The sequence below is a fragment of the Scyliorhinus torazame genome, chromosome 11 (genome assembly GCF_047496885.1).
Source record: "Scyliorhinus torazame isolate Kashiwa2021f chromosome 11, sScyTor2.1, whole genome shotgun sequence".
Lineage (NCBI taxonomy): Eukaryota > Metazoa > Chordata > Chondrichthyes > Carcharhiniformes > Scyliorhinidae > Scyliorhinus > Scyliorhinus torazame.
Window position 1 is genome coordinate 95043404 of NC_092717.1, and position 24572 is coordinate 95067975.

A 24572-nucleotide genomic window follows, 5' to 3' on the forward strand; every position below is an offset into this window, starting at 1 on the left:
GGGAAGAGTGAATTATTTGTGATACATCCAGGGGACCAGAGTAGAGAGATAGAAGGCTTACCGCTAAGGAAAGTGGAAAGAAACTTCCGATACCTGGGGATTCAGATCGCTAGGAGCTGGGGAACCTTGCACAGACTTAATTTGACACGGCTGGTAGAGCAAATGGAGGAGGACTTCAAGAGGTGGGACATGCAGCCTTTATCGCTGGCGGGCAGGGTGCAAGCAATTAAGATGATGGTCCTCCCGAGGTTCTTATTTGTATTTCAATGTCTCCCTATATTAATCACCAGGACCTTTTTTAATAAAATAGATAGGAGCATCACGAGCTTTGTGTGGGCAGGGAAAGTTCCGAGAGTAAGGAGGGGGTTCCTTCAGCGAAGTAGGGATAGAGGAGGACTGGCACTACCGAATTGGGAGATTATTATTGGGCCGCCAATGTGGCAATGATACGTAGATGGATGATGGAGGGTGAGGGAGCGGCGTGGAAAAGACTGGAGAGAAAGTCCTGTAAAGGGACGAGTTTAGAGGCGCTGGTGACGGCACCGCTACCGCTCTCACCTCAAAGGTATACCGCAAACCCGATGGTGGTGGCAACACTGAACATATGGGGACAGTGGAGAGGGGTGCGGGGAGCCCTGGTGGGGTCCCCTATCAGGAACAACCATAGGTTCGCCCCAGGAAGAATGGATGGAGGATTTCAGAGCTGGTACCAGTTGGGAATTAGGAAGGTGGGAGATTTATTTATAGATGGGACTTTTGCGAGCTTGGGAGCATTGGAGGAAAAGTATAAGTTACCCCGGGGAAATTTCTTGAGATATATGCAGGTGAGGGCGTTTACTAGACAACAAGTGAGGGAATTTCCGTTGCTCCCGACACAGGGGATACACGACAGGGTGCTTTCAGGGGTGTGGGTCGGAGAGGGCAAGGTGTCAGAGATTTACAGAGAGATGAGGGAAGAGGGGGAGGAGTCGGTGGGAGAACTAAAGGGAAAGTGGGAAGAAGAATTAGGGGAGGAGATAGAAGAGGGTATGTGGGCTGATGCCCTAAGCAGGGTAAACTCCTCTTCCTCATGCGCCAGGCTTAGCCTGATTCAATTTAAGGTGCTACATAGAGCACACATAACGGGGGCAAGATTGAGCAGGTTCTTTGGAGTGGAGAACAGATGTGGGAGGTGTGGCGGGAGCCCGGCAAACCACGCACATATGTTTTGGGCGTGCCCGGCACTGGAAGGATATTGGATGGGGGTGACGGGAGTGATCTCGCAGGTGGTGAATGCCCGGGTCAAACCAAGCTGGGGGTTAGCTCTATTTGGAGTTGCGGAAGAGCCGGGAGTGCAGGAGGCGAAAGAGGCCGATGTCGTTTCCTTTGCGTCCCTAGTAGCCCGGCGCAGGATCCTACTTATGTGGAAGGAGGCGAAACCCCCCGGACTGGAAGCCTGGGTAAACGATATGGCGGGGTTTATTAAACTGAAGCAGATAAAGTTTGCCCTGAGAGGATCGGCTCAAGGGTTCACCAGGCGGTGGCAGCCATTTCTCGACTACCTAGGGGAACGTTAGAGGGAAGACAGATGACCAGCAGCAGCAACCCAGGGGGAAGGGAAGGGGAGGGGGGGGGGGGGGTTAAACTAAATAATATAGTTAATATAGGTCAATAGATAATGGGGTTTTGTTACTTGTGTATTGTTAAAAATTTCTATTTTGTTATCGTTCCGTTTGTTTTGTAAGAGGGAAAAATGTTGTTTCGAAAAAATTTTCAATAAAATATATTTTTTAAAAAAACATCCTCGGATTAGAACCACAAAGAAAACCACAGGACCAGGCATTAAATTTTAAAAATCAAGCCTCGAGCAGGAGTCACCCAACATTCGACTTCCTCCTACATGCCGCCACCGGAAGTCTCACAGATGGATATTCTTGGCTTAGTTGGTCGGATTCATGCTTCTTCATGAAAAGACATTGGGCGGGAATCTCTGTTTCTGAGACTAAGTAATGTCGCCAACGGAGAATCCGTGGACCTCCACGACAGAAAGATCGGCGCCACACCTGCACTGATTCTGCTACTATTAATGGCCTAGCATTGGTGCCGCGTGGAACACAATCAATTCTACTGACAAACGGTGCGGGATTCGCCGGGTCCGTGATTGACACTGAGGAGGCTGACAAGCTGCAGCCGCATATAAACTGCACTCCCCACACACACACACCCAACAAGATGGCAGTAAGGAGAGTGGTACCAAAGTTTGCGGACGCAGAGCTCGAGACCCTCTTGGATGGGGTGAAAGAGAGGCGGTTGACCCTGTACCCCGGCCCGGTAAGAAGGCTGCCAGCCTCCTTCGTTCATCGTGCCTGGGAGCAGGTCGCAGAGGCAGTCAGCGCCATGGGCAATGTTGTCCAACCGGCCAGAAGTTCCGGAAGAAACTGCATGATCTCCTCAGGGCAGCCAGGGTGAGTAGATGGCACTGTGCCCCTTGCACTAACTCACATCCCACAAACCCATAACTCAAACCCCCCCCCCCCCAGAGGGCGACCGAACCCCACCCTGCACCACATTACCAGCACCCATACCGACCTCCATGGCCGGGTGCCCTGGCCACTGAGGACACCAAGTACCCAGCCCCTGGGCTGCATGCGTCGGATTGTTCAACACTGCTGTTTTCTGTGTCCAACCCTCAGGAGAAGGCCGAAGTGGGAGTGGGAAGTGACAAGAGGGGGACCAGCAGACCTCCAGCACCTCACCATGGCAGAGCAGAGGGCCCTGGTGGCCGGTGGGCTGAAGGAAAGGGAGGTCGCTGAGTTGGAGTTTGGCCATGGGCGAGGAATTGAGAGCCCGCTGAGTTGCGGTTCCCCATGAAACATATGTCACCCCCACCCCCACACCACCCTCACCCCACACCACCCTCACCCCCACACCCACCCTTGCTATACACGACCCTCACCACCCCCTGGACTGCGGTCTAATCATGCGTCTTGTTTTGTGTCTTGCAGGATGTGTTGGAGATGGGGCGGGTCCATCTTGCATTTCCCACCACAGCCAATGCCACAGCTAGAGCCCCCCTGTGAGCCAAGCAGTGATGGGAGCCGCTCGGTAACCTGTCCTCTGCCCGAGAGTCAGGAGGCCCCGAAGCTCGATCGGAGAATGACTGTGATTTTCCATCACAGCTGTCCCCAACACCCTCCACCATCCCAGAGACACTCACCTGGGTTGACCATGTTAGCGGAGTGGCTTCTGGGACATTCTCTGGTGCGCACCACACAGTTGACCCGGTACAGCACTGTGGAGGTAGGAACACCTGAGGGGCGGATGGTCGGAGGGCAGGCCAACCCCAGGGACTAGCTGTCATCCAGACGGTTCTCGGACTTCTGGAACAGACAGTCCCATTTATGGTGGAGATGCAGCCACAGAGCCAGGGACTGCATGAGGGGTTGTCGCAGAGCATCCAGTACCTGCAGGCACAGTTGGAGAAGTCCAACGCGTGCAGGAACAGGTGGTGGTACTGACAAGGCTTGCCACCCAGGCCACCACCACACAGGAAGTGTCCGCGGTAGACGTATTGGGGGCGAGGGTTGCGGCTGTGGATCAACATGTGCAAGGCCTGGGGCATTCTGTGCAGCTGCTGGCCGAGGCCCAAGACAGAGTTGCCGCCTCACAGGCAACGATATCCCAGAGCCACTTGGACACCACAGTGGCGCTCCTGAAAGTGGCCCAGTCACAGCATGCCATCGTTGGGAACGCCGGTGGCATTGCCCTCGCAACGTGGCACAGACAGATAGAGAGATGGCCGAGTCCCAGAAGGAGATGGCACAGTCACTGGCTGGGTGGCCGGGGCTGGGAAGTGAGGGGGTGTGGGTTTGGGATGTAGTGTCCCTGACCCTGGCCAGTCTCCCCCACCACCCTGCTACTCGGTGAACCTGGTGGCAATTAGGTTCCCGTGCACGTTGGCCCTGACCTACACGTCGTGAGGCCTCCCATGCCTACCTGGGCTCCATTTCCTGCCCACGCTCACCCACCCCCGCATCCTCCCCGTTGGAGGAGGTCTCCTCCTCCTCCAGCACGTCATCCCTCTGCTGTGCGATGTTGTGGAGGATGCAGCAGGCCGCCACAATGCGGGCGACCCTCTCAGCATCATACTGGAGAGCCCCTCCAGAGTGGTCCAGGTACCTGAACCGCATCTTCAGGAGGCTGAAGCACCGCTCGATCACGCTCCTGGTTGCTAGATGGGCATTGTTAAAGCGGGTCTCCGCGTCGGTCTGTGGCCTACGGATAGGTGTCATCAGCCATGACCACAATGGATAACCACTATTGCCCAGGAGCCAATCCCCTCAGCCAGGGAAGCATCTCGAAAATGTCAGAAATCACCAAGTGTGCCAGGATAAAGATATCGTGCACACTTCCCGGGTATCAGGCGCAGACGTGTGTGATGCGGAACTGATGGTCACATATCAGCTGCACGTTCATTGAGTGGAACCCCTTTCAGTTTGTATACAGTGGCCTGTCATCTGCAGATGCTTGTAGGGGGACATGTATCCCATCAATCACACCCTGGTCCCGGGGCATCCCTGCAATGGTGGCGAACCCCACTGCCCAGGCATCTTGGTATGCTCGGTCCACATCGAAGTAGATGTATTGTGCTGCCTGGGCATATTGGGCCTCTGTGACGGTGTGGGTGCACCTGTGCACTGAGGGCTGTGAGTTCCCGGACACTCGGCGCCAGGAAGTACTGCGTGGAGTAAACGTTCAGGGCGACCATCACCTTGATGGCCACTGGGAGAGGGTGTCCTCCCCCCATACCCCTGCGGTGCCAGGTGTGCCATCAATTGGCAGATATGTTGCACTGTTTCTCTACTCAGTCGGAGTTTATGACGGCCTGTCCAGTCCGTCAGGTCCGCGAATAACAGGCGGTGTCGGTACACACGAGGCTTCGTGCGGCACCTCCTCCTCCTCGGCCTGTTGGGCAGCCAGCGCTCCATCCTGGGTGGCTGCCCCCTGCCCCTCTGCTGCCCACTGTGCTGCTGCAGCTTCCTCTTCCTTGAGCAGTTCCAGCTTGTACAGCGCAGGGCATCCCCCAGGGGTGCGGCGACCAGCAGGAAGGTTACCATTGCTTGAATTGGTTGAATTCCAATATCCATTGGAATGCAGGGAATGAAAGGTCAGCACATTAGCATGGTGCGTACCCCTGTGCCCAACCAGGTCCACTGGGCTACATGGTGGCCCTGACTTGCACCGCAGGATATCTCCCGTATATTGCTCCCCCCCCCGCCCCTGAACCCTTGGCCCCGTTCGTGCCCGGCACCATGGGGGCTTCTGGCCCTGGTGTCTGTCCCTGATACCAGGAGCACCATTGGTTGGCACTGCCCTCGCCAGGGGCAACTGTGGGTGTAGCCCTGGGTGGGCCACTGGTGGGCGGCGGCTGGGTGGGGGGGGGCATTAAGGGGGGGGTGTTGTTGGGGGTGTGGTGTGTGTGGGTGGAGGGGTGGATGTCACTCTGCAGGACCAGGGGCCTGGGTGGGTGGTCAGCAAGATGGCCACCGTAATGACGGTCCATCCCTGGGCACCCAACCCAGTCCCATGGGGGGTCACCCCAGCCACTCAACCTGTTTCCTCCCCCCCGTGCCTCCCTTCCCCGGCCCTGGCAGGGTTTCCCCACTCCAGCCAGCATGGCCAGTGTCTGGGCCAGCAGCACGCAGTCGCTTCGCTCCGTATCCAACCTCTCTCTCTGTCCCTCGGCAGCCACCATGCCGGTTTCACGATTTTTAGAAACACAAGTGGACCGCACCATCAGGAACGCGGCCCATCGGAGGCAGAGAATCGTGGAGGCCCCAGAGGATACCGGGTTGGGCCCGCTAATGATATGCAAACAGTGTTTACTGTACACGTGGAGTGACAAAGAATCGCGATTTGCCGGCAAATCGGCACCTGCCGCGATTTTCGCATCGGAAGCTATTCTCTGCGCAATCGCATTTCCCGATTTCTCCGTTGGCTAACGGAGAATCCTGCCCTTTGAGTTTTGCCTCCCTCAAATACTAAATGAGAGGAAGAGTATATAAGCAAAATATAAAAGCAAATTACTGTGGATTTGGGAATCTGTAAAAAAACAGAAAATACTGAACAATCTCAGCAGGTTTGATATCACCTGTGGAGAGAGAAGGGAGCTAATGTTTCGAGTTTGCATGACTCTTTGTCAAATCTAGCTAACCTAGCAAACCTAGTTTTGACAAGAGTCATCCAGCCTCAAAACGTTCGCTCCCTTCTCTTCCACCGAGGCTGTCGGACCTGCTGAGATTGTCCAATATTTTCTGTTTTTGTGCAAGAGGATATAATTTGTGACATTCTGTTTCTGGCGTACAGCTTCGCCCAAGGGGAATGCCAATCAGCAACTCAGGTGCAGAGGTTAGTGGGCCCCATAGGATTTTGCATCCATTAAAACTGAATGAGTATAAGATTGCATAGGCCTACTGCCATCTATGCCCTTATTCTTGTTCTGCAATGCTGATTGATAAAACTCCACAGCAGAATTGCAATATGTTTAAATGTATCCTGCAATGTCGGCTGGTCTTATTTGCAGTATTGTTTCATTGTACAAGATGCTTGCTTTGGGTGAGATGTTAAACCAAGTCTCATGATTTGGTTTCTCAAGTTAATGTTAATATTTGGAGAACTATTTTGCTGCATGGTGATCCGACCAATATTATTTAATCAATCACCACCAAAGCAATTAGTCATTCATTGCATTTGTGTTTGTGGATCTTCCTGTGTGTTTGCCGACATAGCAAGTAATTACACTTCACAACAATTAAATGTTTGTGAGAAACCTTGTGATGTTTCTGAGAAATATGATAAATATGTTTTTAAAAATTAATTCTTTCATGGTAAATCTCTCATGTAAGTATAAAATAAGAACAGAAAATTCTGGAAAACCCAGCACGTCTGGGGGCATCTGTGAAGCGAGAAAGAGGTTAATGTTTCAAGTTCAATATGGTTCTGCTTCAGAATAAAGCAGTTTCTGATTACATTTCAGATTTCCAGCGTCTTGCTTTTATTTTAAGACCAGCATTTGTTGCCCATTCCCAATTGCCCATGAACAAGCTGGACCGTTTCAGAGAGATAGAGAGAGTCAACCAACCACATCACTGTGGGTTTGGAGTTACACATAGGCAATTTAGGACAGTAGACTTTGTTACCTAAAGGTTTTTAAACAACAACTGGTGTTAGACTCATGGTCACCATTACTTAGAGAAGCTTTACATTCTAGATTTGATTAATTTAATTGAAATTCCACTAGTTGCTATGGTGGGATTACAATTACAATCCATTATTACTTACATTACCACAACACCACCACCTCCTGCCTTATTAGCATAGACCTTTAAATGGCATTATATCAGCATACCAGGTTGAAAAAGATTGCTAAATTTATGTTGGATTTACTACAGGAAATAATTAGGAACCTCCAATACATGAAAAACCTTTATGTATTGAAAAGCCAATGTTGTCCTTTTGGGCAGGTTTTGGGATAAGCTCAGGTCCTGGTGCCCAAATGTTATAATGTGATCACACAGCATAGGTGGCAATTCGGCCCATTATGATTGCATTGGCTCTTTGAAAGAATCATCCAGTTAGTCCAACTCCTCTGCTCCATCCCCACAACATTGTGTGTATTTATCCAATTCCTTTCCAGAAGCTACTATTGAGTCTGTTTCTACCACCCTGTCAGTCAAGGCACTCTAGATCTCAACAATTTGCCATGCAAACTGTAAGGACCCAGGACGGCAAGTAGTCAGGCGAATGCTAGTTTATTCAGTCAAAGGGAACACCAGCACATACCCACCATTTCAGCCCTAGTTGGGCCTACCCAAGCCGACCTTTACACAAGATAATTATGAGTCCCAGCTGGGCCTGCAGGCCATGAGAGGAAGATTGATCAGGGTATCTCCATTGGCCTCGTGGGGGTTCACAAGCGAAAATCCCCTCTGGCTCTTTGCCTGTTCCTCAATTCAGTGTCCTTTAGTTATGAACCCTCCAGTCTGTGGAAACAATTTCATCCCTGTAGTCTGTGCAGAGCTGACTGTCCATGAGAGTACTGAAAGCGACGTTCAAGATTAATACGAATGAGAAACTGGAAACAATTTATACATTCGGAGCTGGAATTTGTTTTTCCTGGACAATGCATTAGCGCTAAAATAAGTCCAGTTTAGAGGCAATGAGTGATACTTAGCTGGTTCATCTTGGTACATCTAGGTTTACAGTTACAAGTGGTCCCCTATAGCGTCCGGGAAAAGGAATAGCTGGGAAGTATCCCTTTGTTTGCATTGGTCCAATATCCTTGCTGCTGTCTCCAGTCTTGCTGCCCAATAGCAGGCAGGCAGCGAGGAGGGCGCCATCTCCAGGGTGTGTAGTGCTGCTGGCGGTTGATGCCTCACACCTGGCTGCAGCTGGAGTGCCAGGGACTGTAAACATGGGCTGCCGCTTAGTGACCACTCTCAGCAACTGGGTGAGAACACCGCTTTAACCCTGTACCTCAATTCGCATCTTACTCCCGGTGCATGCAGCTGGTGGCATTAGGGGAAGGTGCAGAAGGTTTGCAAAAAAATGTCCCTGTCCACTCGGCGGGAAACCGGCTTTGGGGAGAAGGAGATTTCTGACGCCTGCTTGTGTGTGTGGGTCCGGACGTGGTCGTTGAAGTCTCCTCGTCTCTCCATCGTGGCAGCACTTCTTAAAACGCTGAAGCTGAACATCTGTGCCTGCAGATAAGAATTGCAAATGTATTCTGTGTGTGTGTGGTGTTGGGTTTGGTAAATTATTTTCCTGTGAACATTTGTGAATTGCCGTTTCTACTTTATTGCTGGGCATGTTCTCCAGTCTGGTTCGTGTTGCATTAGGCAGGATCTACCCTGCACGGGAGCTTGTATACAATCCAGGAAAAGTGATTTAAATTTAATTCCCAGACTATATTTTCACGATTTATTGAATTGAATGCACCAATCGACGACCGTGTAGTATCAGCTGCCGTGCGCCCTGCTCGGAAAGGTTTGAAACTGAAATGCAATTCTCTGTGACCGCTGCAATGTCCTAACGGTTTCACAGCACATTTATTTTTATGTCTCAGATGCACTGACCAGCCTGAAGACAAAAGGGAGCTCTGGTGTGTGGCTGCTTATGTGTATTACTTAAATCTCCGGTTATTTTGTGCTGTTGACACTCTTTCCAGTTTTGTTTTTATTGTCAATGTCTTGGACTTTCTTCCCTTTCGGTTGTTTTATTCTCCGCACCTCAGGCTCTCATTCCACCCCCTTCATATTGTTTTTATCCAGTGCCCTTCAGATTATCTCCCACCTCTTTGACTCTTGGTCCTCTTGTCTCCTTTTCCAGGCTAGTACACCTTGATGTTTTTCTCGCTGCTGCTGTCACAATATGGGTTTGGCAACCTATTGAGAGGAAGTCAGCTCCAACCTTTATGTGAGGTGAAACTGGTTTCCAGAGAAAATAAGCCGATTTTTAATGCCAAGGGAGTTTGGGATAATTCCACGCCCCAGTCGTTTTCCGAGACCTACACTGTGAAAATGGGAATTAGTAAACACCTGAGGAGTCAATTTTTAGTCCCTGGTTTCATTTAAATTTGGCAGGTTAATTGCTGCCAGCAAGATAATTTACAAGTAGGGGCGGGAGGAATTGCAGATAGTTGGCCCTGGGATATTTTTGCAGGTTCCTGGACATGTATTTCTGTTCTTCTGGGGTCCACAAAAATAATTTGACACATCTTTGGCAGGCCAATTCAGTTCTCCCTTTCTTGTGTAAATGCCATCAAAATGCAAACATGCCGCCTAGTTACCTCCTTGGATCCATTTTCAAGGGATCTAATGCAAGAAATGTTGGGTGTTTTAGACCCTGCCTCAAAATGGCGACAATAATGAGGCCATTACACCTGTATTAACACCAGGTGAAGGCAGTAGACATAGTCCGCTTACTGAGGAAAATATTGAATAGGAGATGAACAAGTACACATATTGGGCTAGATTTTGAGATGGTGATAATGGTGGAACTATCAACATTTGCTTTCATTACACTGAAACTGTCAGCAATCTTTGGTGTGACACATGTGCAGAAATCTTTGGCAGGAATGTGCTTTACCACGGTCACCTGCAATCAGCACAGAAATCAGTGACTCTCCATGAACATGAAAATGTTATGCCTCCATAAATTCATCTGAGTTTTTGTTTAAATGATTTTAATAAAGTTTTAGATTTTATACAAAAGAAACAAACCTGTGTAGACCGGATACAATTTATAAAAGCCCGGATACAATTTATAAAAGCCCAACATTGGAAATAACCCCCCGTCCCCTTTTTTTGTTATTTTGAAATATTTGTAATGGAATACATAGTTTACAAAAGGTGCTTGCCATGCATTTACTTATATATAGCCCCTCCCTCCCCCCACCCCATTTTCAGTGTTCCTTTGAGGTCTTATTCTATTTAATTTTATTTGCCTGTGCCCTCCCCGGCTGGGCTCTAGGTCCCGTAGCTGGCTCTGTTGTTCTACATCTAAGTTTTTAACAGTGTAAATAATTATAGCTGAACAACTCTGGTCATGAAAAATTAATTTTAGATTAATGGTATGCCATTCTGTTCATTCCATTCTGTAGATTAATTCTAAACATTTGTTTGATATTTTACCTTCTATCTTAATCCCATGTATCTCTCACAACTTTTATTTTGGTCTCTTTGGTCTCTGTAAAATGACTAAGAAGTGGTTAGTAATCAGTGGTTTTTAATTCATGGTTTATGTTGTGTGGGGATTCTGTCATCTGATTGGTTGCTCATCCTGTTTGATACCCTCACTGTTCCTTGATGCTGGAGATATCTTTTCACTGGCACCAGCATACAATTGACATGGTTAGAGGGAATTGACATTGTTACAGGGAAAATCAAGGACACCGAGTTTGCTAGGTCATTTGGACAGTCGTCTTCAATTAATGGCAAACACTGTGCATTCACTGCTGAATGCAACATCCAGGCTATTGAAATTGGAGGACAAAGATTGAGGATTTTCTTTTCCATTTTTCTTTTCTGCTTTGTATGATTGTTATGTTGAATCAATGGATTTTCATCTTCAGGTCTGCCCATATTAAATGGGTTAAAAGCTGCTAATCCCAGTTGAAAGGTCATGTTCAACTAGAACTCCATTCCCTATATAAACTAATCGGGATAATTATTAACAATGGTAAGTACAAACTCAGTGAAAGACAAATTGCACATGGGCGAAACCTAAAGGGGTGAAACAAATAGAAGACAATTTCACAATTTGGAAGGATTAAAATTCAAATTTTTGGAAAGTTTTAAAAGTTTCTCATTCCACCAGAAGCCTTTGCAAAGGCTGAAAAAGTGGAGGATGGAGAAGTGGCAGCATTAGTAGCACCGTTCATTCATATAGTGCCTGTTAATGTCGAAAGTAAACTTGAGGACCATGGGATACAAAGGGAATGTGATACCAATCAATGAAGAAGCTATTAGGAGAGGTCACCAAAACTTGGTCAAAGAGTAGGCTTTAATGACAGCCTTAAAAACAGAGAGGGATATGGAGAAGCTGAGTAATTTACAAAGGAATTTTCAGAGCATGGGTCTAGATGAGTGAAGGTACAGCCATCAAAAGTTAAATGCAGACAAAGTCAGAAGATTATGAACTCTTGTGCAGGACGTGTGGTGATGGCGGATAATGGATATACACTGGAGCAGGTTACTGAGACCATGGAGGCTTTGACTATTTAAATAAAAAATTAGGGTACACAATTCTATTTTTTCCAATTAAAGGGCAATTTAGCATGGTCAATTAATCTACCAGGCACATCTTTGTCTTGTGGGGAGGGGGGGGGGAGGGGGGGGGGGGGTGAGACCCACACAGAAACTGGGAGAATGTGCAAACACCACATGGATGGTGACCTGGGACCAGGATTGAACCTGGGTCCTTCACGCTATGAGGCTGCAGTGCTAACCACTGTGCCACCATGCCCCCTGAAGGCTTTAACTAAAGGATGATATTTTTAAAATTTGGGCATTGGGAGCCAATGTAGGTTTCAGGACTGGCCGACGGCATTTGCCTTTCCAGACTAGTTTTCTCTCCTGTGTAACCATCACTGCCACTTCCTGGATAAAGTTGCCATTCCAGTTGCTTCCTAGCCTTCGGTTCTCCATTCACTCTGTCAAGGAGTTCTATTTTCCATTTACCTAAATTAGCCAACATCTTTTCTCAAAGGTGGGGAGGCTAAAACTAGAGGGCATCGGTTTAAGATAAGAGGGGAGAGATACAAAAGGGTCCAGAGGGGCAATTGTTTCACACACAGGGCGGTGAATGTCTGGAACGAGCTGCCAGAGGCAGTAGTAGAGGTGGGTACAATTTTGTCTTTTAAAAAGCATTTAAACCGTTATATGGGAAAGCTGGGTATAGAGGGATATGGGCCAAATGCAGGCAATTAGGACTAACTTAATGGAAAAATTAGGGCGGCATGGGCAAGTTGGGCCAAAGGACCTGTTTTCCTGCTGTAAACCTCTGACTCTAGCCATTTCCATTTGGACCTGTACTACTGTTAGTGGATTGAGCTTGCATGAGTGTTGTTTAATGAGAAAATAATTTCCGATATCACATCATGCACAATTATTTTTGTACATCCCAAGTTGTCCCCCCACACAGCTCTTTCAGGTCATTTTGATTTTCCTCCGGAAGGTAACTCAATAATTTATCCCAATTTTTGAATGTTTCTTCATTGTCTAATTTAATTTGAGGAATGTCAAGTTCAGAATTGGCTGGATTTATCTCTTCTCCTTGAATTAGAATGATTAACACTTCCTCCGTCTTTCCTTATCTATCAAAATACCGAGCATATAAACATGACAAAGTCCTCCTTCAGCCTGGTGTTCTTATCAAATAATTCACCTCATTCAGTTTCCTTTCAATCTGATAAGACCCACTAAATCTTGCTTTTAAAGGCTCCCTTAAGAATGTTCATACTTTCTTCCCACTAACAACATTACGAATTTTTGATTTCTTATCCGTCTCTTTTACATCACTTGTTGTGACACTTTTAAATGTTTTCTAGCCAATTCACCAGCCCTATTTAAATTCTCCCTAGAGTTTGACACGTGGTCCAACAACAGCCTCTTAACTGCTGACTCATTAATTTCTCTTTGATTAATTTAAGTGGTCACCTCTCATGACCAAAAGACAATTCAAGTGGACTGAATTTAGTGGACTGACTTCTAATTGCAAATAGTACAAATGGAATTCCTTTATCCAAATCCTCTGGATAATCCTGACTATAGGTCCTCAACATGGTCTTTTGAGTTTTGCCATCTTTCTAATGCCCCTTGTGATTCCGGTTGATACTTCGTGGAGTTGCATTGCTTTACTCCTAAATTATCCATCACTTGAATAACGTTGACATAAAATTGGATCCCTGATCTGATTGAATTTCCTTTGGTGGTTCATATCCAGTAAAAAGTTTGGTTAGCTCCTCTATAACAATATAATGTTTCTTTATGGAATTGCCTCCAGACATTTAGTAGACACACCCATTATGGTCAACAGATACTGATTCCCACTTTTGGTTTTCTGATGTAACAGCTTCATCTCTGAATCTTTGTTGTAACTCAACCCACTTGCTTGAACTAAAGACACCCGCTTCACCCACCACCTGCTCTGGTTCTTTACTAACCATCTGATCAAACATGGTTTCTGACAACTGAATCTCAGCCTCCCTATCGGTACTCCTCAAGTTCTCTTCCTCCTGTGACACCCTGTGGCTTTGTGATGGGGTTACTACACAATCGGGAAACAATCCCAGATATACTTCTTGCAACATTTCAGTTGCTTGACTTTCCACTTGCTTTCCAGCCACAGTAGGCTGCACGGTGGCACAGTGGTTAGCACGGTTGCTTCACAGCTCCAGGGTCCCAGGTTCGACCCTCGGCTTAGGTCACTGTCTGTGCGGAGTCTGCACGTTCTCCCCGTGTGTGCATGGGTTTCCTCCAGGTGCTCCGGATTCCTCTCACAGTCCAAAGATGTGCAGGTTAGGTGGATTGGCCATGATAAATTGCCCTTAATGTCCAAAAAGGTTAGGTGGGGTTACTGGGTTATGGGGTTAGGGTGGAGGCGTGGGCTTAAGCAGGATGCTCTTTCCAAGGGCAGGTGCAGACTCGATGGGCTGAATGGCCTCCTTCTGCACTGTAAATTCCATGATTCCATGATTTTCCCACCTGTGATCCAGCTATATCATTACCTAGGATAAATTGTACCCTTGCACTGGTATTTATTCTATTATTCCTACTACCACTTCACTTTTTAATGGACTCTCTAACCTTACCTTAACATAGTGGCACGCTACTGCTCTCACCACCAATCCCATATATTGCCACCTTTTCCGACAATGTGCCTTCCTTATCTCTCACCATTAAAGATTGACTTACTCCTGTATCCCGGAAGATCTTAATCTCCTTACCTAATCCACCTTGTACACATGTGTAAACATTACCCTCACAAATAAATCCTTAAAATTCTGATATCTGCTTATCCACCAACCTCTGAACAGTTTGTACACTCTGTCGCACCTCTTCCACAGGGATAATGGCTTTTTCTGTCACTTTAATAAACCCTGATCCTGTTTTGCCGAGACTGTCTTCTCAGCACTTTTCGTAAGCCACCATCTCTGCGACTTCACATGCCCAGCTTTATTACAATGAAAACACTTAGTGGTTGGTTCCTTTTACTCTGAGGCACATTCTCTTTAACATCACCAACTATACCTCCTCTGCATGGACCCCCTGTAAACATCTCATGTTCCCAGTTACTATCTTTCGCAGATTGAAATTGACATCGCACACCAAATGTCGCTTTAAGAACAAACTCAAAATTGTCAGCCATTTTAACTCTCTGCTCTCCCACATGAGCTCTCACTACTGCGGGAGGTGAATCTTTACATTCCTCTAAAATAATTATTTCCCGAAGCACCTCATACATATTGTTTGTTTTTAGAGCTCTTGTCCACCTATCAAAATTAGATTCTTAATTCTATATAGGTCTGATCTAGTTCTTTTCGTAGATTTCTAAACTTCTGTCTGTAGGCTTCTGGCACTAGTTCATAGGCACTTAATATGGCTTTCCTCACCACATCGTAATCCTCAGATACCTCCTCTGATCGTGAGGCAAACCTATCACTAGCTCTACCTACCAACTTTGTTTGAATCAACACCACCCACATAGTCTTTGGCCAGTTCAATTCTTTAGCTACTTTCTCAAAGGATGTAAAGTATGCTTCAACATCTTCTTTCTCATCGAATCTTGGCAAAGCTTACATATTTAAACATGTCCCTACCAAACCTTTGACTAGGGTTATTTCTCCTTCCCGCCAGCTCCTGACTTTTCTCCAACACTTTATGTTGTTGCTCTCCTTGCAGTGCCTGTTTCCAAAGTACAAATTATCTCTCTTTTGCAAATTTTTCCCTTTTCCATTTCCCTTTGAAAAATCCTCTCTTTTTCTTTGACTTCATTTGCCATCTCTGTTTCTCATAGTTTTTGCTGCATTTCCAATTCTTTCATTTTTAATTGGGTTTGAGCTCATTCTAGTAGGTTAGACTGTTAACTGATAAGTTGAAATATTGAGCCATGGCTTGTATTATCTGTGCCTTCTTTGACCCTTTTGGCAGGGCTAATTGCAATTCCTCTGCCAACCCAAAAGCTTTCCTTTAGATTCCCCTTGTATCTCCTCCTGAGTAATTTCTTCCATCTCCAGGACATCTTTTGCAACTGCAAGGGCCATCTCCAGTCACTCCCTATTCAATATTTCATACCTGGAAAGAATACAATCGCACCATACACACTCACTGTCTTTAAGTTCAATAACCCCAAGACAAACAAGGAATTAAAGTTTTACGGTGGTGCGGAAAGATCGATTTGTTCTGGAATTATATCATAAGAAATATGGCTTGGTTATTTTATAAACGAGCTTTGTTAAAACAAAAGAAAACCAATATTTAAACTTTAAAAAAAAATTAGAGTACCCAATTCATTTTTTCCAATTAAGGGGCAATTTTAGCATGTTCAATCCACCTACCTTGCACATCTTTGGGTTGTGGGGGCGAAACCCACGCAAACGCGGGGAGAACGTGCAAACTCCACACGGACCCGAGCTGGGATCGAACCTGGGACCTCGGCGCTGTGAGACTGCAGTGCTACCACTGCGCCACTGTGCTGCCCTTATATTTAAACTTTTAAACATCAACCCTAACAATAACAGGTTACATGTAGTTTCTTAACTTTATCACACGAGTTCCCATTAAACAGCACTTCAAATGAACATCTCTCATTTACACCTCTCATTTCAGGCAGGCAAAGATGATACTTGCATTTACGAAGCAATTTTCTGCTGTTAGTCAATTTCCTTTCGAACCCTTTATGAAAGTCTGACTTTGGGACAGCTTTCCATGACCTCTTTCGGTGGCTTTTCAAATCCTTCTCCCCACCTGTTCAAAACCGGATTCTTTCTCCTTCTCTCTGAGCTCCGCCAAGCCCTTCAAACAAAGGTTCTCTCCTGGGGTGCTCAGACTTGACCCATCAGTGTTATCTTGACTCTTTGATTTCCCACTCCCAGTTGTACAAAAGAACAGAGCCATTCTGTTGATATACAATTAACCCCCATTGACAGACAAATAGGCCAACAGACTCTGTAATGGGCTCATGACTGGTCAGACAGGAGTGTCCCAAAGAACAATGAATCTTGAGTTTATCGCCCTGGCTGAACAGGGGCATCCTGTGTACTCCCACTAACGCATTTAAGTCTGAATGGGACAATGTAACTTCAGCCACGTGTGGGCGTATCTCTCTGACTCCATCTAGCAGTTTTCCCCTCAGCCTGTTAACGCCTAGATTGCTGCTACATCTTCAATCCCATTTCTGGATATCTTCCTCTCGTAACAGTAAAAAGCAATGCTTTGGCGATGATCAGACAGTTTTATTCTTCACCTAAATAAGGAATGTTGTGTTTAGAGGAATAACAGATGAGAGGCATTGGAAAACCATCATGTGATTCAAAGGCTGCAGGGAAAACAAAGGCCTGATCCTTGGGGAGTGTAATTTGTGATTTTTGGTTTGGGTAATTTTCAGTGCTGTGAAAGGTTCTTGTGGTGTCAGCATTGCCCATGGCTCATGAGCTCATCAGGGTACAGATTTCTTCACTGTGTCTGCTCCTGAGCACAACGTGCCTTCAGGTTGCTCTGCTTTGTGTGCTGGCAACTCCAGAACTGGAGACCTGTCATCTGGGTGTAGCATTGCATTAAGTGCTTCCTTTACACCCTATTGCTCAGAGGTCTCCACTTGCCTCTCTTTCGAAACAGGACCTTCTCCAAATTGTCAATGCCTGTAACAGCACCTTCAGGAAATTGTATGCAAGTTGTAGGGGGCCGCTCTTTCATTGCTGCATGCCATGGTGCTGCTCTACTGCATTTCATTCTCTGTCATCATTCACAATCATAGCTGCAGGTTGCTCTTTAAATTGGGGCACCATGTCTACATTACCCTTTCTTTAATTGTGGGCCGCCGCTAATTGAATTGGGAACACATCAGTGTGGCATTAATGGGCCGCCTCCTTCCAACCTGTCGGAATTATGCCAGCAATGTGGAACTGGGGTCAGGACCCAGAAACATTTCTGATGTCATGGTTTTGACCCTGAAATGAAAATTCAGCCCTATAATTTCCCATGACTCATTACATTCAGAATTAACTGGCAGCTTATCCTCGAAAGCTGGTCAGGTTTTCTCCTTGCCAAGTTCCCTTTAATTTTGTAACAACTCCACGTTTATGACACTTGATTCCAGAAGGCAATGACTCCATAGCAAACGTAGAGTCTGCACATTCTCCTCGTGTCTGCGTGGGTTTTCTCCGGGTGCTCCAGTTTCCTCCCACAAGTCCTGGAAGACGTGCTGTTAGGTAATTTGGATATTCTGAATTCTCCCTCTGTGTACCCGAACAGGTGCTGGAGTGTGGCGACTAGGGGATTTTCACACTACATTGGATTGGATTGGATTGGATTTGTTTATTGTCACGTGTACCGAGGTACAGTGAAAAGTATTTTTCTGAGAGCAGCTCAACAGATCATTAAGTACATGGGAAGAAAAGGGAATAAAAGAAAAAACATAATAGGGCAACACAACATATACAATGTAACTACATAAGCACTGGCATCGGATAAAGCATACAGGGTGTAGTGTTAATGAAATCAGTCCATAAGAGGGTCATTTAGGAGTCTGGTGACAGTGGGGAAGAAGCTGTTTTTGAGTCTGTTCATGCGTGTTTTCAGACTTCTGTATCTCCTGCCCGATGGAAGAAGTTGGAAGAGTGAGTAAGCCGGGTGGGAGGGATCTTTGATTATACTGCCCGCTTTCCCCAGGCAGCGGGAGGTGTAGATGGAGTCAATGGATGGGAGGCAGGTTTGTGTGATGGACTGGGCGGTGTTCACAACTCTCTGAAGTTTCTTGCGGTCCTGGGCCGAGCAGTTGCCATACCAGGCTGTGATGCAGCCTGATAGGATGCTTTCTATGGTGCATCTGTAAAAGTTGGTAAGAGTCAATGTGGACATGCCGAATTTCCTTAGTGTCCTGAGGAAGTATAGGCGCTGTTGTGCTTTCTTGGTGGTAGCGTCGACGTGGGTGGACCAGGACAGATTTTTGGAGATGTGCACCCCTAGGAATTTGAAACTGCTAACCATCGCCACCTCGGCCCCGTTGATGCTGACAGGGGTGTGTACAGTACTTTGCTTCCTGAAGTCAATTACCAGCTCTTTAGTTTTGCTGGCATTGAGGGAGAGATTGTTGTCGCTACACCACTCCACTAGGTTCTCTATCTCCCTCCTGTATTCGGACTCATCGTTATTCGAGATCCGTCCCACTATGGTCGTATCGTCAGCAAACTTGTAGATGGAGTTGGAACCAAGTTTTGCCACGCAGTCGTGTGTGTACAGGGAGTAGAGTAGGGGGCTAAGTACGCAGCCTTGCGGGGCGCCGGTGTTTTGGACTATTGTGGAGGAGGTGTTGTTGTTCATTCTTACTGATTGTGGTCTGTTGGTCAGAAAATCGAGGATCCAGTTGCAGAGTGGGGAGCCAAGTCCTAGGTTTTGGAGCTTTGATATGAGCTTGGCTGGGATTATGGTGTTGAAGGCGGAGCTGTAGCCAATAAATAGGAGTCTACTGTAGGAGTCCTTGTTTTTGAGATGCTCTAGGGATGAGTGTAGGGCCAGGGAAATGGTGTCTGATGTGGACCGGTTGCAGCGGTATGCGAATTGCAGTGGATCAAGGCATTCTGGGAGTATGGAGGTGATGCGCTTCATGATCAACCTCTCGAAGCACTTCATTACGACTGAAGTCAGGGCCACTGGTCGGTAGTCATTGAGGCAAGTTGCCTGGTTCTTCTTTGGTACCGTATGATGGTGGTCTTCTTGAAGCAGGTGGGGACCTCGGAGTGGAGTAGGGACAGGTTAAAGATGTCCGTGAATACCTCTGCCAGCTGGTCCGCGCAGGCTCTGAGTGCACGACCAGGGATCCCGTCTGGGCCCATCGCCTTTCGAGGGTTCACTTTCAGGAAGGCCAATCTGACTTCGGAAGCTGTGATGGTGGGTATGGGTGAATTATGGGCTGCTGGGGCACTCGCCAGCGGATTGTTGGTTACCTGCTTGAACCGAGCATAGAATGCATTGAGTTCATCGGGGAGGGGTGCACTGCTGCCAGAGATACTGTTCGGCTTCACTTTGTGGCCCGTTATGTTGTTTAGTCCTTGCCACAACCGCCGAGAGTCTGTCTGTGACTCTAGCTTGGTTTGATATTCTCTCTTGGCATTCTGGATGGCTTTGCGGCGGTCGTACCTGGATTTCTTGTAGAGGTCAGGGTCGTTTGCCTTGAACGCCTCAGATCTGTCCTTCAGTAGGGAGTCAATCTCGCGATTGAGCCATGGTTTCCGGTTGGGGAACGCACGTACTGCTTTCTTTGGCAAGCAGTCGTCCACACATTTGCTGATGAAGTCTGTGACGGTGGTGGCATACTCATTTAAGTTGGTCGCTAAGTTCTTAAATATGGACCAGTCCATTGTCTCTAAGCAGTCACGTAAGAGCTCTTCTGTCTCCTCGGACCAGCACTGCACAACCTTCTTAGCTGGATTCTCCCGCTTGAGTTTCTGCTTGTATGCCGGGAGAAGGAGCAGTGTTAATGTAAGCCTACTTGTGACAATAATAAAAATTATTATTATTATTCTGGCAGCTGACCTCACACTGTCTTTAGATTTGACAGCAATAGCCTCTCGTCCTACTATCACTATCTGTTTCAAATAAGCCTTCTCAACTGAGTGCCTGTAATCCCCTCATCATTTTAAAGATTTCAATCATATCCCCTCCAAACTAATATTTCCCCAAAGTGCTACAGCAGGAAGTTCCACCTATCATTAATGTTTGCAAAATTGTGTGCCGTGCCCACCTGAATTTCTGACTATTCTCAGCAGATGGGACTTCTTGCTGGCAACACAAAGTCACAAATGATCCCTTTTATATCATCCTTGCACCCTCTTCTGGGCAACTAATACATACAACTCTCTGCCAATAGATTTTATAGCAATAACCTCTGATACTGTCATCCTTATCCATTTCAAAATTAACTGGACTGCATTAAATTCCCTTGTTATTTAAAAGCTAAAATTCTCTACTCTTAAGTTTGCATTTTGTCAAGTAAAATCATCTTCATTCTTAAAACATATGCATTTCTCCAGAAGTGCTTGCTGAGAATGACTCTCGCTGCTTGGATTGCTGGCTCATTTGAATCAACTGTAATGTCCTTGCAAACGCATTCATATCTAGGCAAGGAGAACAATGCTGGGAAAAATGGGCAAGCTGCTGAAAACTCCACACATCTGACCATCTATATAACCAATGTTTTTGACTTGCACAAAAGTATGTGTTGGATCAGAAATTCAGCCATCATCTGTTCTGATTGACAGTTGTGTTTTGCATTTGCTTACTTTAACTATACACTTGGAATATCTTGCTTTTATAGAGGATGCAGAGCAAATTTATGCTATGTTTAGATTCACTCTCCCTCTCTGTTGCAGATCCCATGTTTGTGCAGTAGTGCTCCATGTCTGGTGTGCTCATGTTGCCCAACTGGGCGAACTTCCATCGTAACACGATTGGTGTACACAACCATTTTATTGCTTGGTACAACTGTTGCTGGTATTATGCTTGTACCTGCTGTAGAAGATCAGTTAAGGAAGGTATGATACAGGATTAAGCTTTAATAATACATTAATTGTCTGAATTGATAAGGCCTGGAGGAAATGACTCCAGCTGTAATGTTTAAAGAAGAACAGACTTCATAAAATTGTTTGGCAGATTAAGCTCATTGGGTCCAATCTATGCTCAAAGTGGGTGGAGGTATTTGCAAGGAATTCATCATGGAAAATCATAGGTGCCCAGTCTGTTTTGTCATCTGTTGCAGTAAATATTTATATATATCTTTCCAACTATTGTAAGTCCAACAGAGTCAAGCAATGGGCCATATGTTAGTAAGGATTGAGATATACTCATCTACAGTTTTCCCCATGGAGATACAGATATAATGCGTTGAAGGGCCTCTTTCTGTGCTTTAAAAACTCTTTCCTTGTCTGGGATGGAGTCTCCAACCATTAAAGTTGGTGGTGAATTTGAGTCTGTCATAAATGAACAAAAGTCGATTCCATAAGTAGTCTGCACACCTTGGTTAAGAGTTTCCACTTTGGGAGCAATTACCGATTGCTCAAACTGGCCCATTGGAAAAATTTTGCTCAAGTTTCTGCTCAAACATATTTGCAAATCACAGTATATAATGTTGTTGGAGGGAAGAAAAACCTCAAAGTCTGTTCTCGACCGCATGGTGTTGGTAAAACTTTGTTTAATTCGGAAAAACTGTGTGCACACAGGAGAGACAGACACCGCGACCACCCTGCAGCTCACAAAAGTCAGCTCTGATCATAGTCTGAATTACATGCATATATATTTAAAGTTTGTTGGAGTCACAAGCAGGTATTGACGTCACTGAATCATTCGGAACAATACAAAGTGATCAGTATGCATATTTTCTGGTCCCCGTAATGGGAAAACGATTAAAGAATACAATGTTTCCTTACAAACTCATGGGTTTGTGCTTAACATATTTAACTTCAGGAAGAGGTGCGAATATGTTGGACAATGGATCCCTTAGACTTACTGGGGCCTCCTGTGTTTCCCTTTTCATTTTCAAATGCTCTGTGAGATGATAAAATCATTTCCAAAGTGGATGACTTTAACCCCTTGCTTGCTGGTTTTCCCTTGGTATATGTTTAACCCCTTGCCTGCTGGTTTGCCCTTTACCTGTGCTATTTGAGACATCTTTATTATATAAATCCTGATACATATAGCAATTTCTTCCGTTAACAATGTCATCCATGGACCAGTGAAATTGGACAGTGTTATAGATTGTAATCTTAAAAGATGAAAGCTATATCAAAATATTTTTTGATTGTTGAATCCGCTGTAAGCAGAACGCATAGTTGATAAGTAGAAATTAACAAACAAGGTTTATTACAATACAATCCATAACTCCTCCACTTTCCTAAGGGTCTCCTTCCCCGACCTGCACTCAAGCCAGGGTTTTTATACAAGCTGGAGCCCTCCTTGTGAAGGGTAGCCCTGCCCCATTAAAGTGGAAGTTCTTATTCAGGGTAGGTCATGGGAAACTGTATGGACCTGACCCTGTGCCCTCCATTGGGGCTATAACACTCCCCTGCAAATGTCCCCATCCTCAATGATGGAGGATTCCAGCACATCTGTGCAAAAGGCAAGGCTGAAACATTCGCAACAATCTTCAGCCAGAAGTGCCGAGTGGATGATCAATCTCAGTCTCCTCCAGAGGTCCACAGCGTCACAGATGTCAGTCTTCAGCCAATATGTTTCACTCCACGTGATATCAAGAAATGGCTTTAGGCATTGGATACTGCAAAGGCTATGGACCAGGACGATATTCAGGCAATAGTACTGAAGACTTGTGCTCCAGGACTGCCATGCCCCTAGCCAAGCTGTTCCAGTACAGCTGCAACACTGGCATCTATCTGGCAATGTGGAAACCCAGAATGTCCTGTCCACAAGAAATAGGACAAATCCAACCCAGACAATAATCACCCGATCTATTCTCCATCATCAGCAAAGTGATGGAAGGAGTCATCAACAGTGCTATCAAGCCGCACTTAATCAGAAATAACCTGCTCATTAATGCTCAGTGTGAGTTTCGGCAGTGTCATTCAGCTCCTGACCTCATTACAGCCTTGGTCCAAACATGGACAAAAGAGCTGAATGCCAGAGGTGAGGAGAAAATGAAATGAAATGAAAATCGCTTATTGTCTCAAGTAGGCTTCAAATGAAGTTACTGTGAAAAGCCCCTAGTCTCCACATTCCGGCACCTGTTCGGGGAGGCTGGTACGGGAATTGAACCATGCTGCTGGCCTGCTTGGGTCTGCTTTAAAAGCCAGCGATTTAGCCCAGTGTGCTAAACCAGCCCCTGTTGACTGCCCTTGACATCAAGGCAGCATTTGGCTGAGTATGGCATCAAGGAGTCCTAGCTATGAGTCAATGGGAATCAGGGGGAACCCCAGCTATGAGTCAATGGGAATTGAGGGGGAAAAACTCTCCGCTGGTTGGAGTCATACCTGCACAAAGGAAGATGGTTGTGGTGGTTGGAGATCAATCATCCAAGTTCAGGACATGTTCCTCAGGGCAGTGTCCTAGGTCCAACCATGTTCAGTTGTTTCATCACTGACCTTCCTTCCATCACAAGGTCAGAAGTGGGGATGTTTACAGATGACTGCACCACACAAATGCCAGGCAATGACCATCTCCTACAATAGAGGATCTAACTACCACCCCTTGACATTCAATGGTATCACCATCGCTGAATCCCCCACAATCAACATCCTAAGGGTTAGCGTTGATTAGAAACTGAACTGGACTAGCCACATTAATACTGTGGCTACCAGGGCAGGTCAAAGGCTAGGAATCCGACAGCGAGTCACTCATCTCCTGACTCCCCAAAGCCTGTCCACCATCTGCAAGGCACAAGTCAGGAGTGTAATGGAATACTCTCCACTTGCCTGGATGAGTGCAGCTCCAACAACACTCAAGAAGCTCAACACCATCCAGGTCAAAGCAGCCCGCTTGATTGCTCCCCCTTCTACAAATATTCAAACCCTCCACCACCGAAGGACAGCGGCAGCCGTGTGTACCATCTACAAGATGCACTGCAGTAACTCACCAAGGTTTCTTAGACAGCACCTTCCAAACCCACGACCGCTACCATCTAAAAGGACAAGAGCAGCAGAAAACTGGGAATCCCACCACCTGGAGATTCCCCTCCCAAGTTACTCACTGCCCTGACTTGGAAATATATCACCGTTCCTTCACTGTCGCTGGGGCAACATGATGGAACTCTCACCCTGACAGCACAGTGGGTGTACCTACACCTCAAGGACTGCAGCGGTTCAAGAAAGC

General features: G+C 46.3%; 1 protein-coding gene across 3 annotated transcripts in view; it reads left to right on the top strand.

Annotated features, from left to right (window-relative positions):
• The first annotated feature begins 8335 nt into the window (after positions 1-8335).
• LOC140385400 (serine incorporator 1-like) overlaps positions 8336-24572 on the top strand; it is a 161526-nt gene continuing 145289 nt past the window's right edge. The window contains exons 1-2 of one of the 3 annotated variants that reach the window (XM_072467508.1): positions 8336-8488; positions 21128-21289. In XM_072467508.1, the coding sequence (XP_072323609.1) occupies positions 8453-8488; positions 21128-21289 (198 nt within the window). In that variant the 5' untranslated portion in view covers positions 8336-8452. Of the gene's footprint in view, positions 8489-8573; positions 8760-21127; positions 21290-24572 lie in introns of those variants that run through there. The other 2 variants (XM_072467509.1, XM_072467510.1) reach the window with 2 other exon arrangements.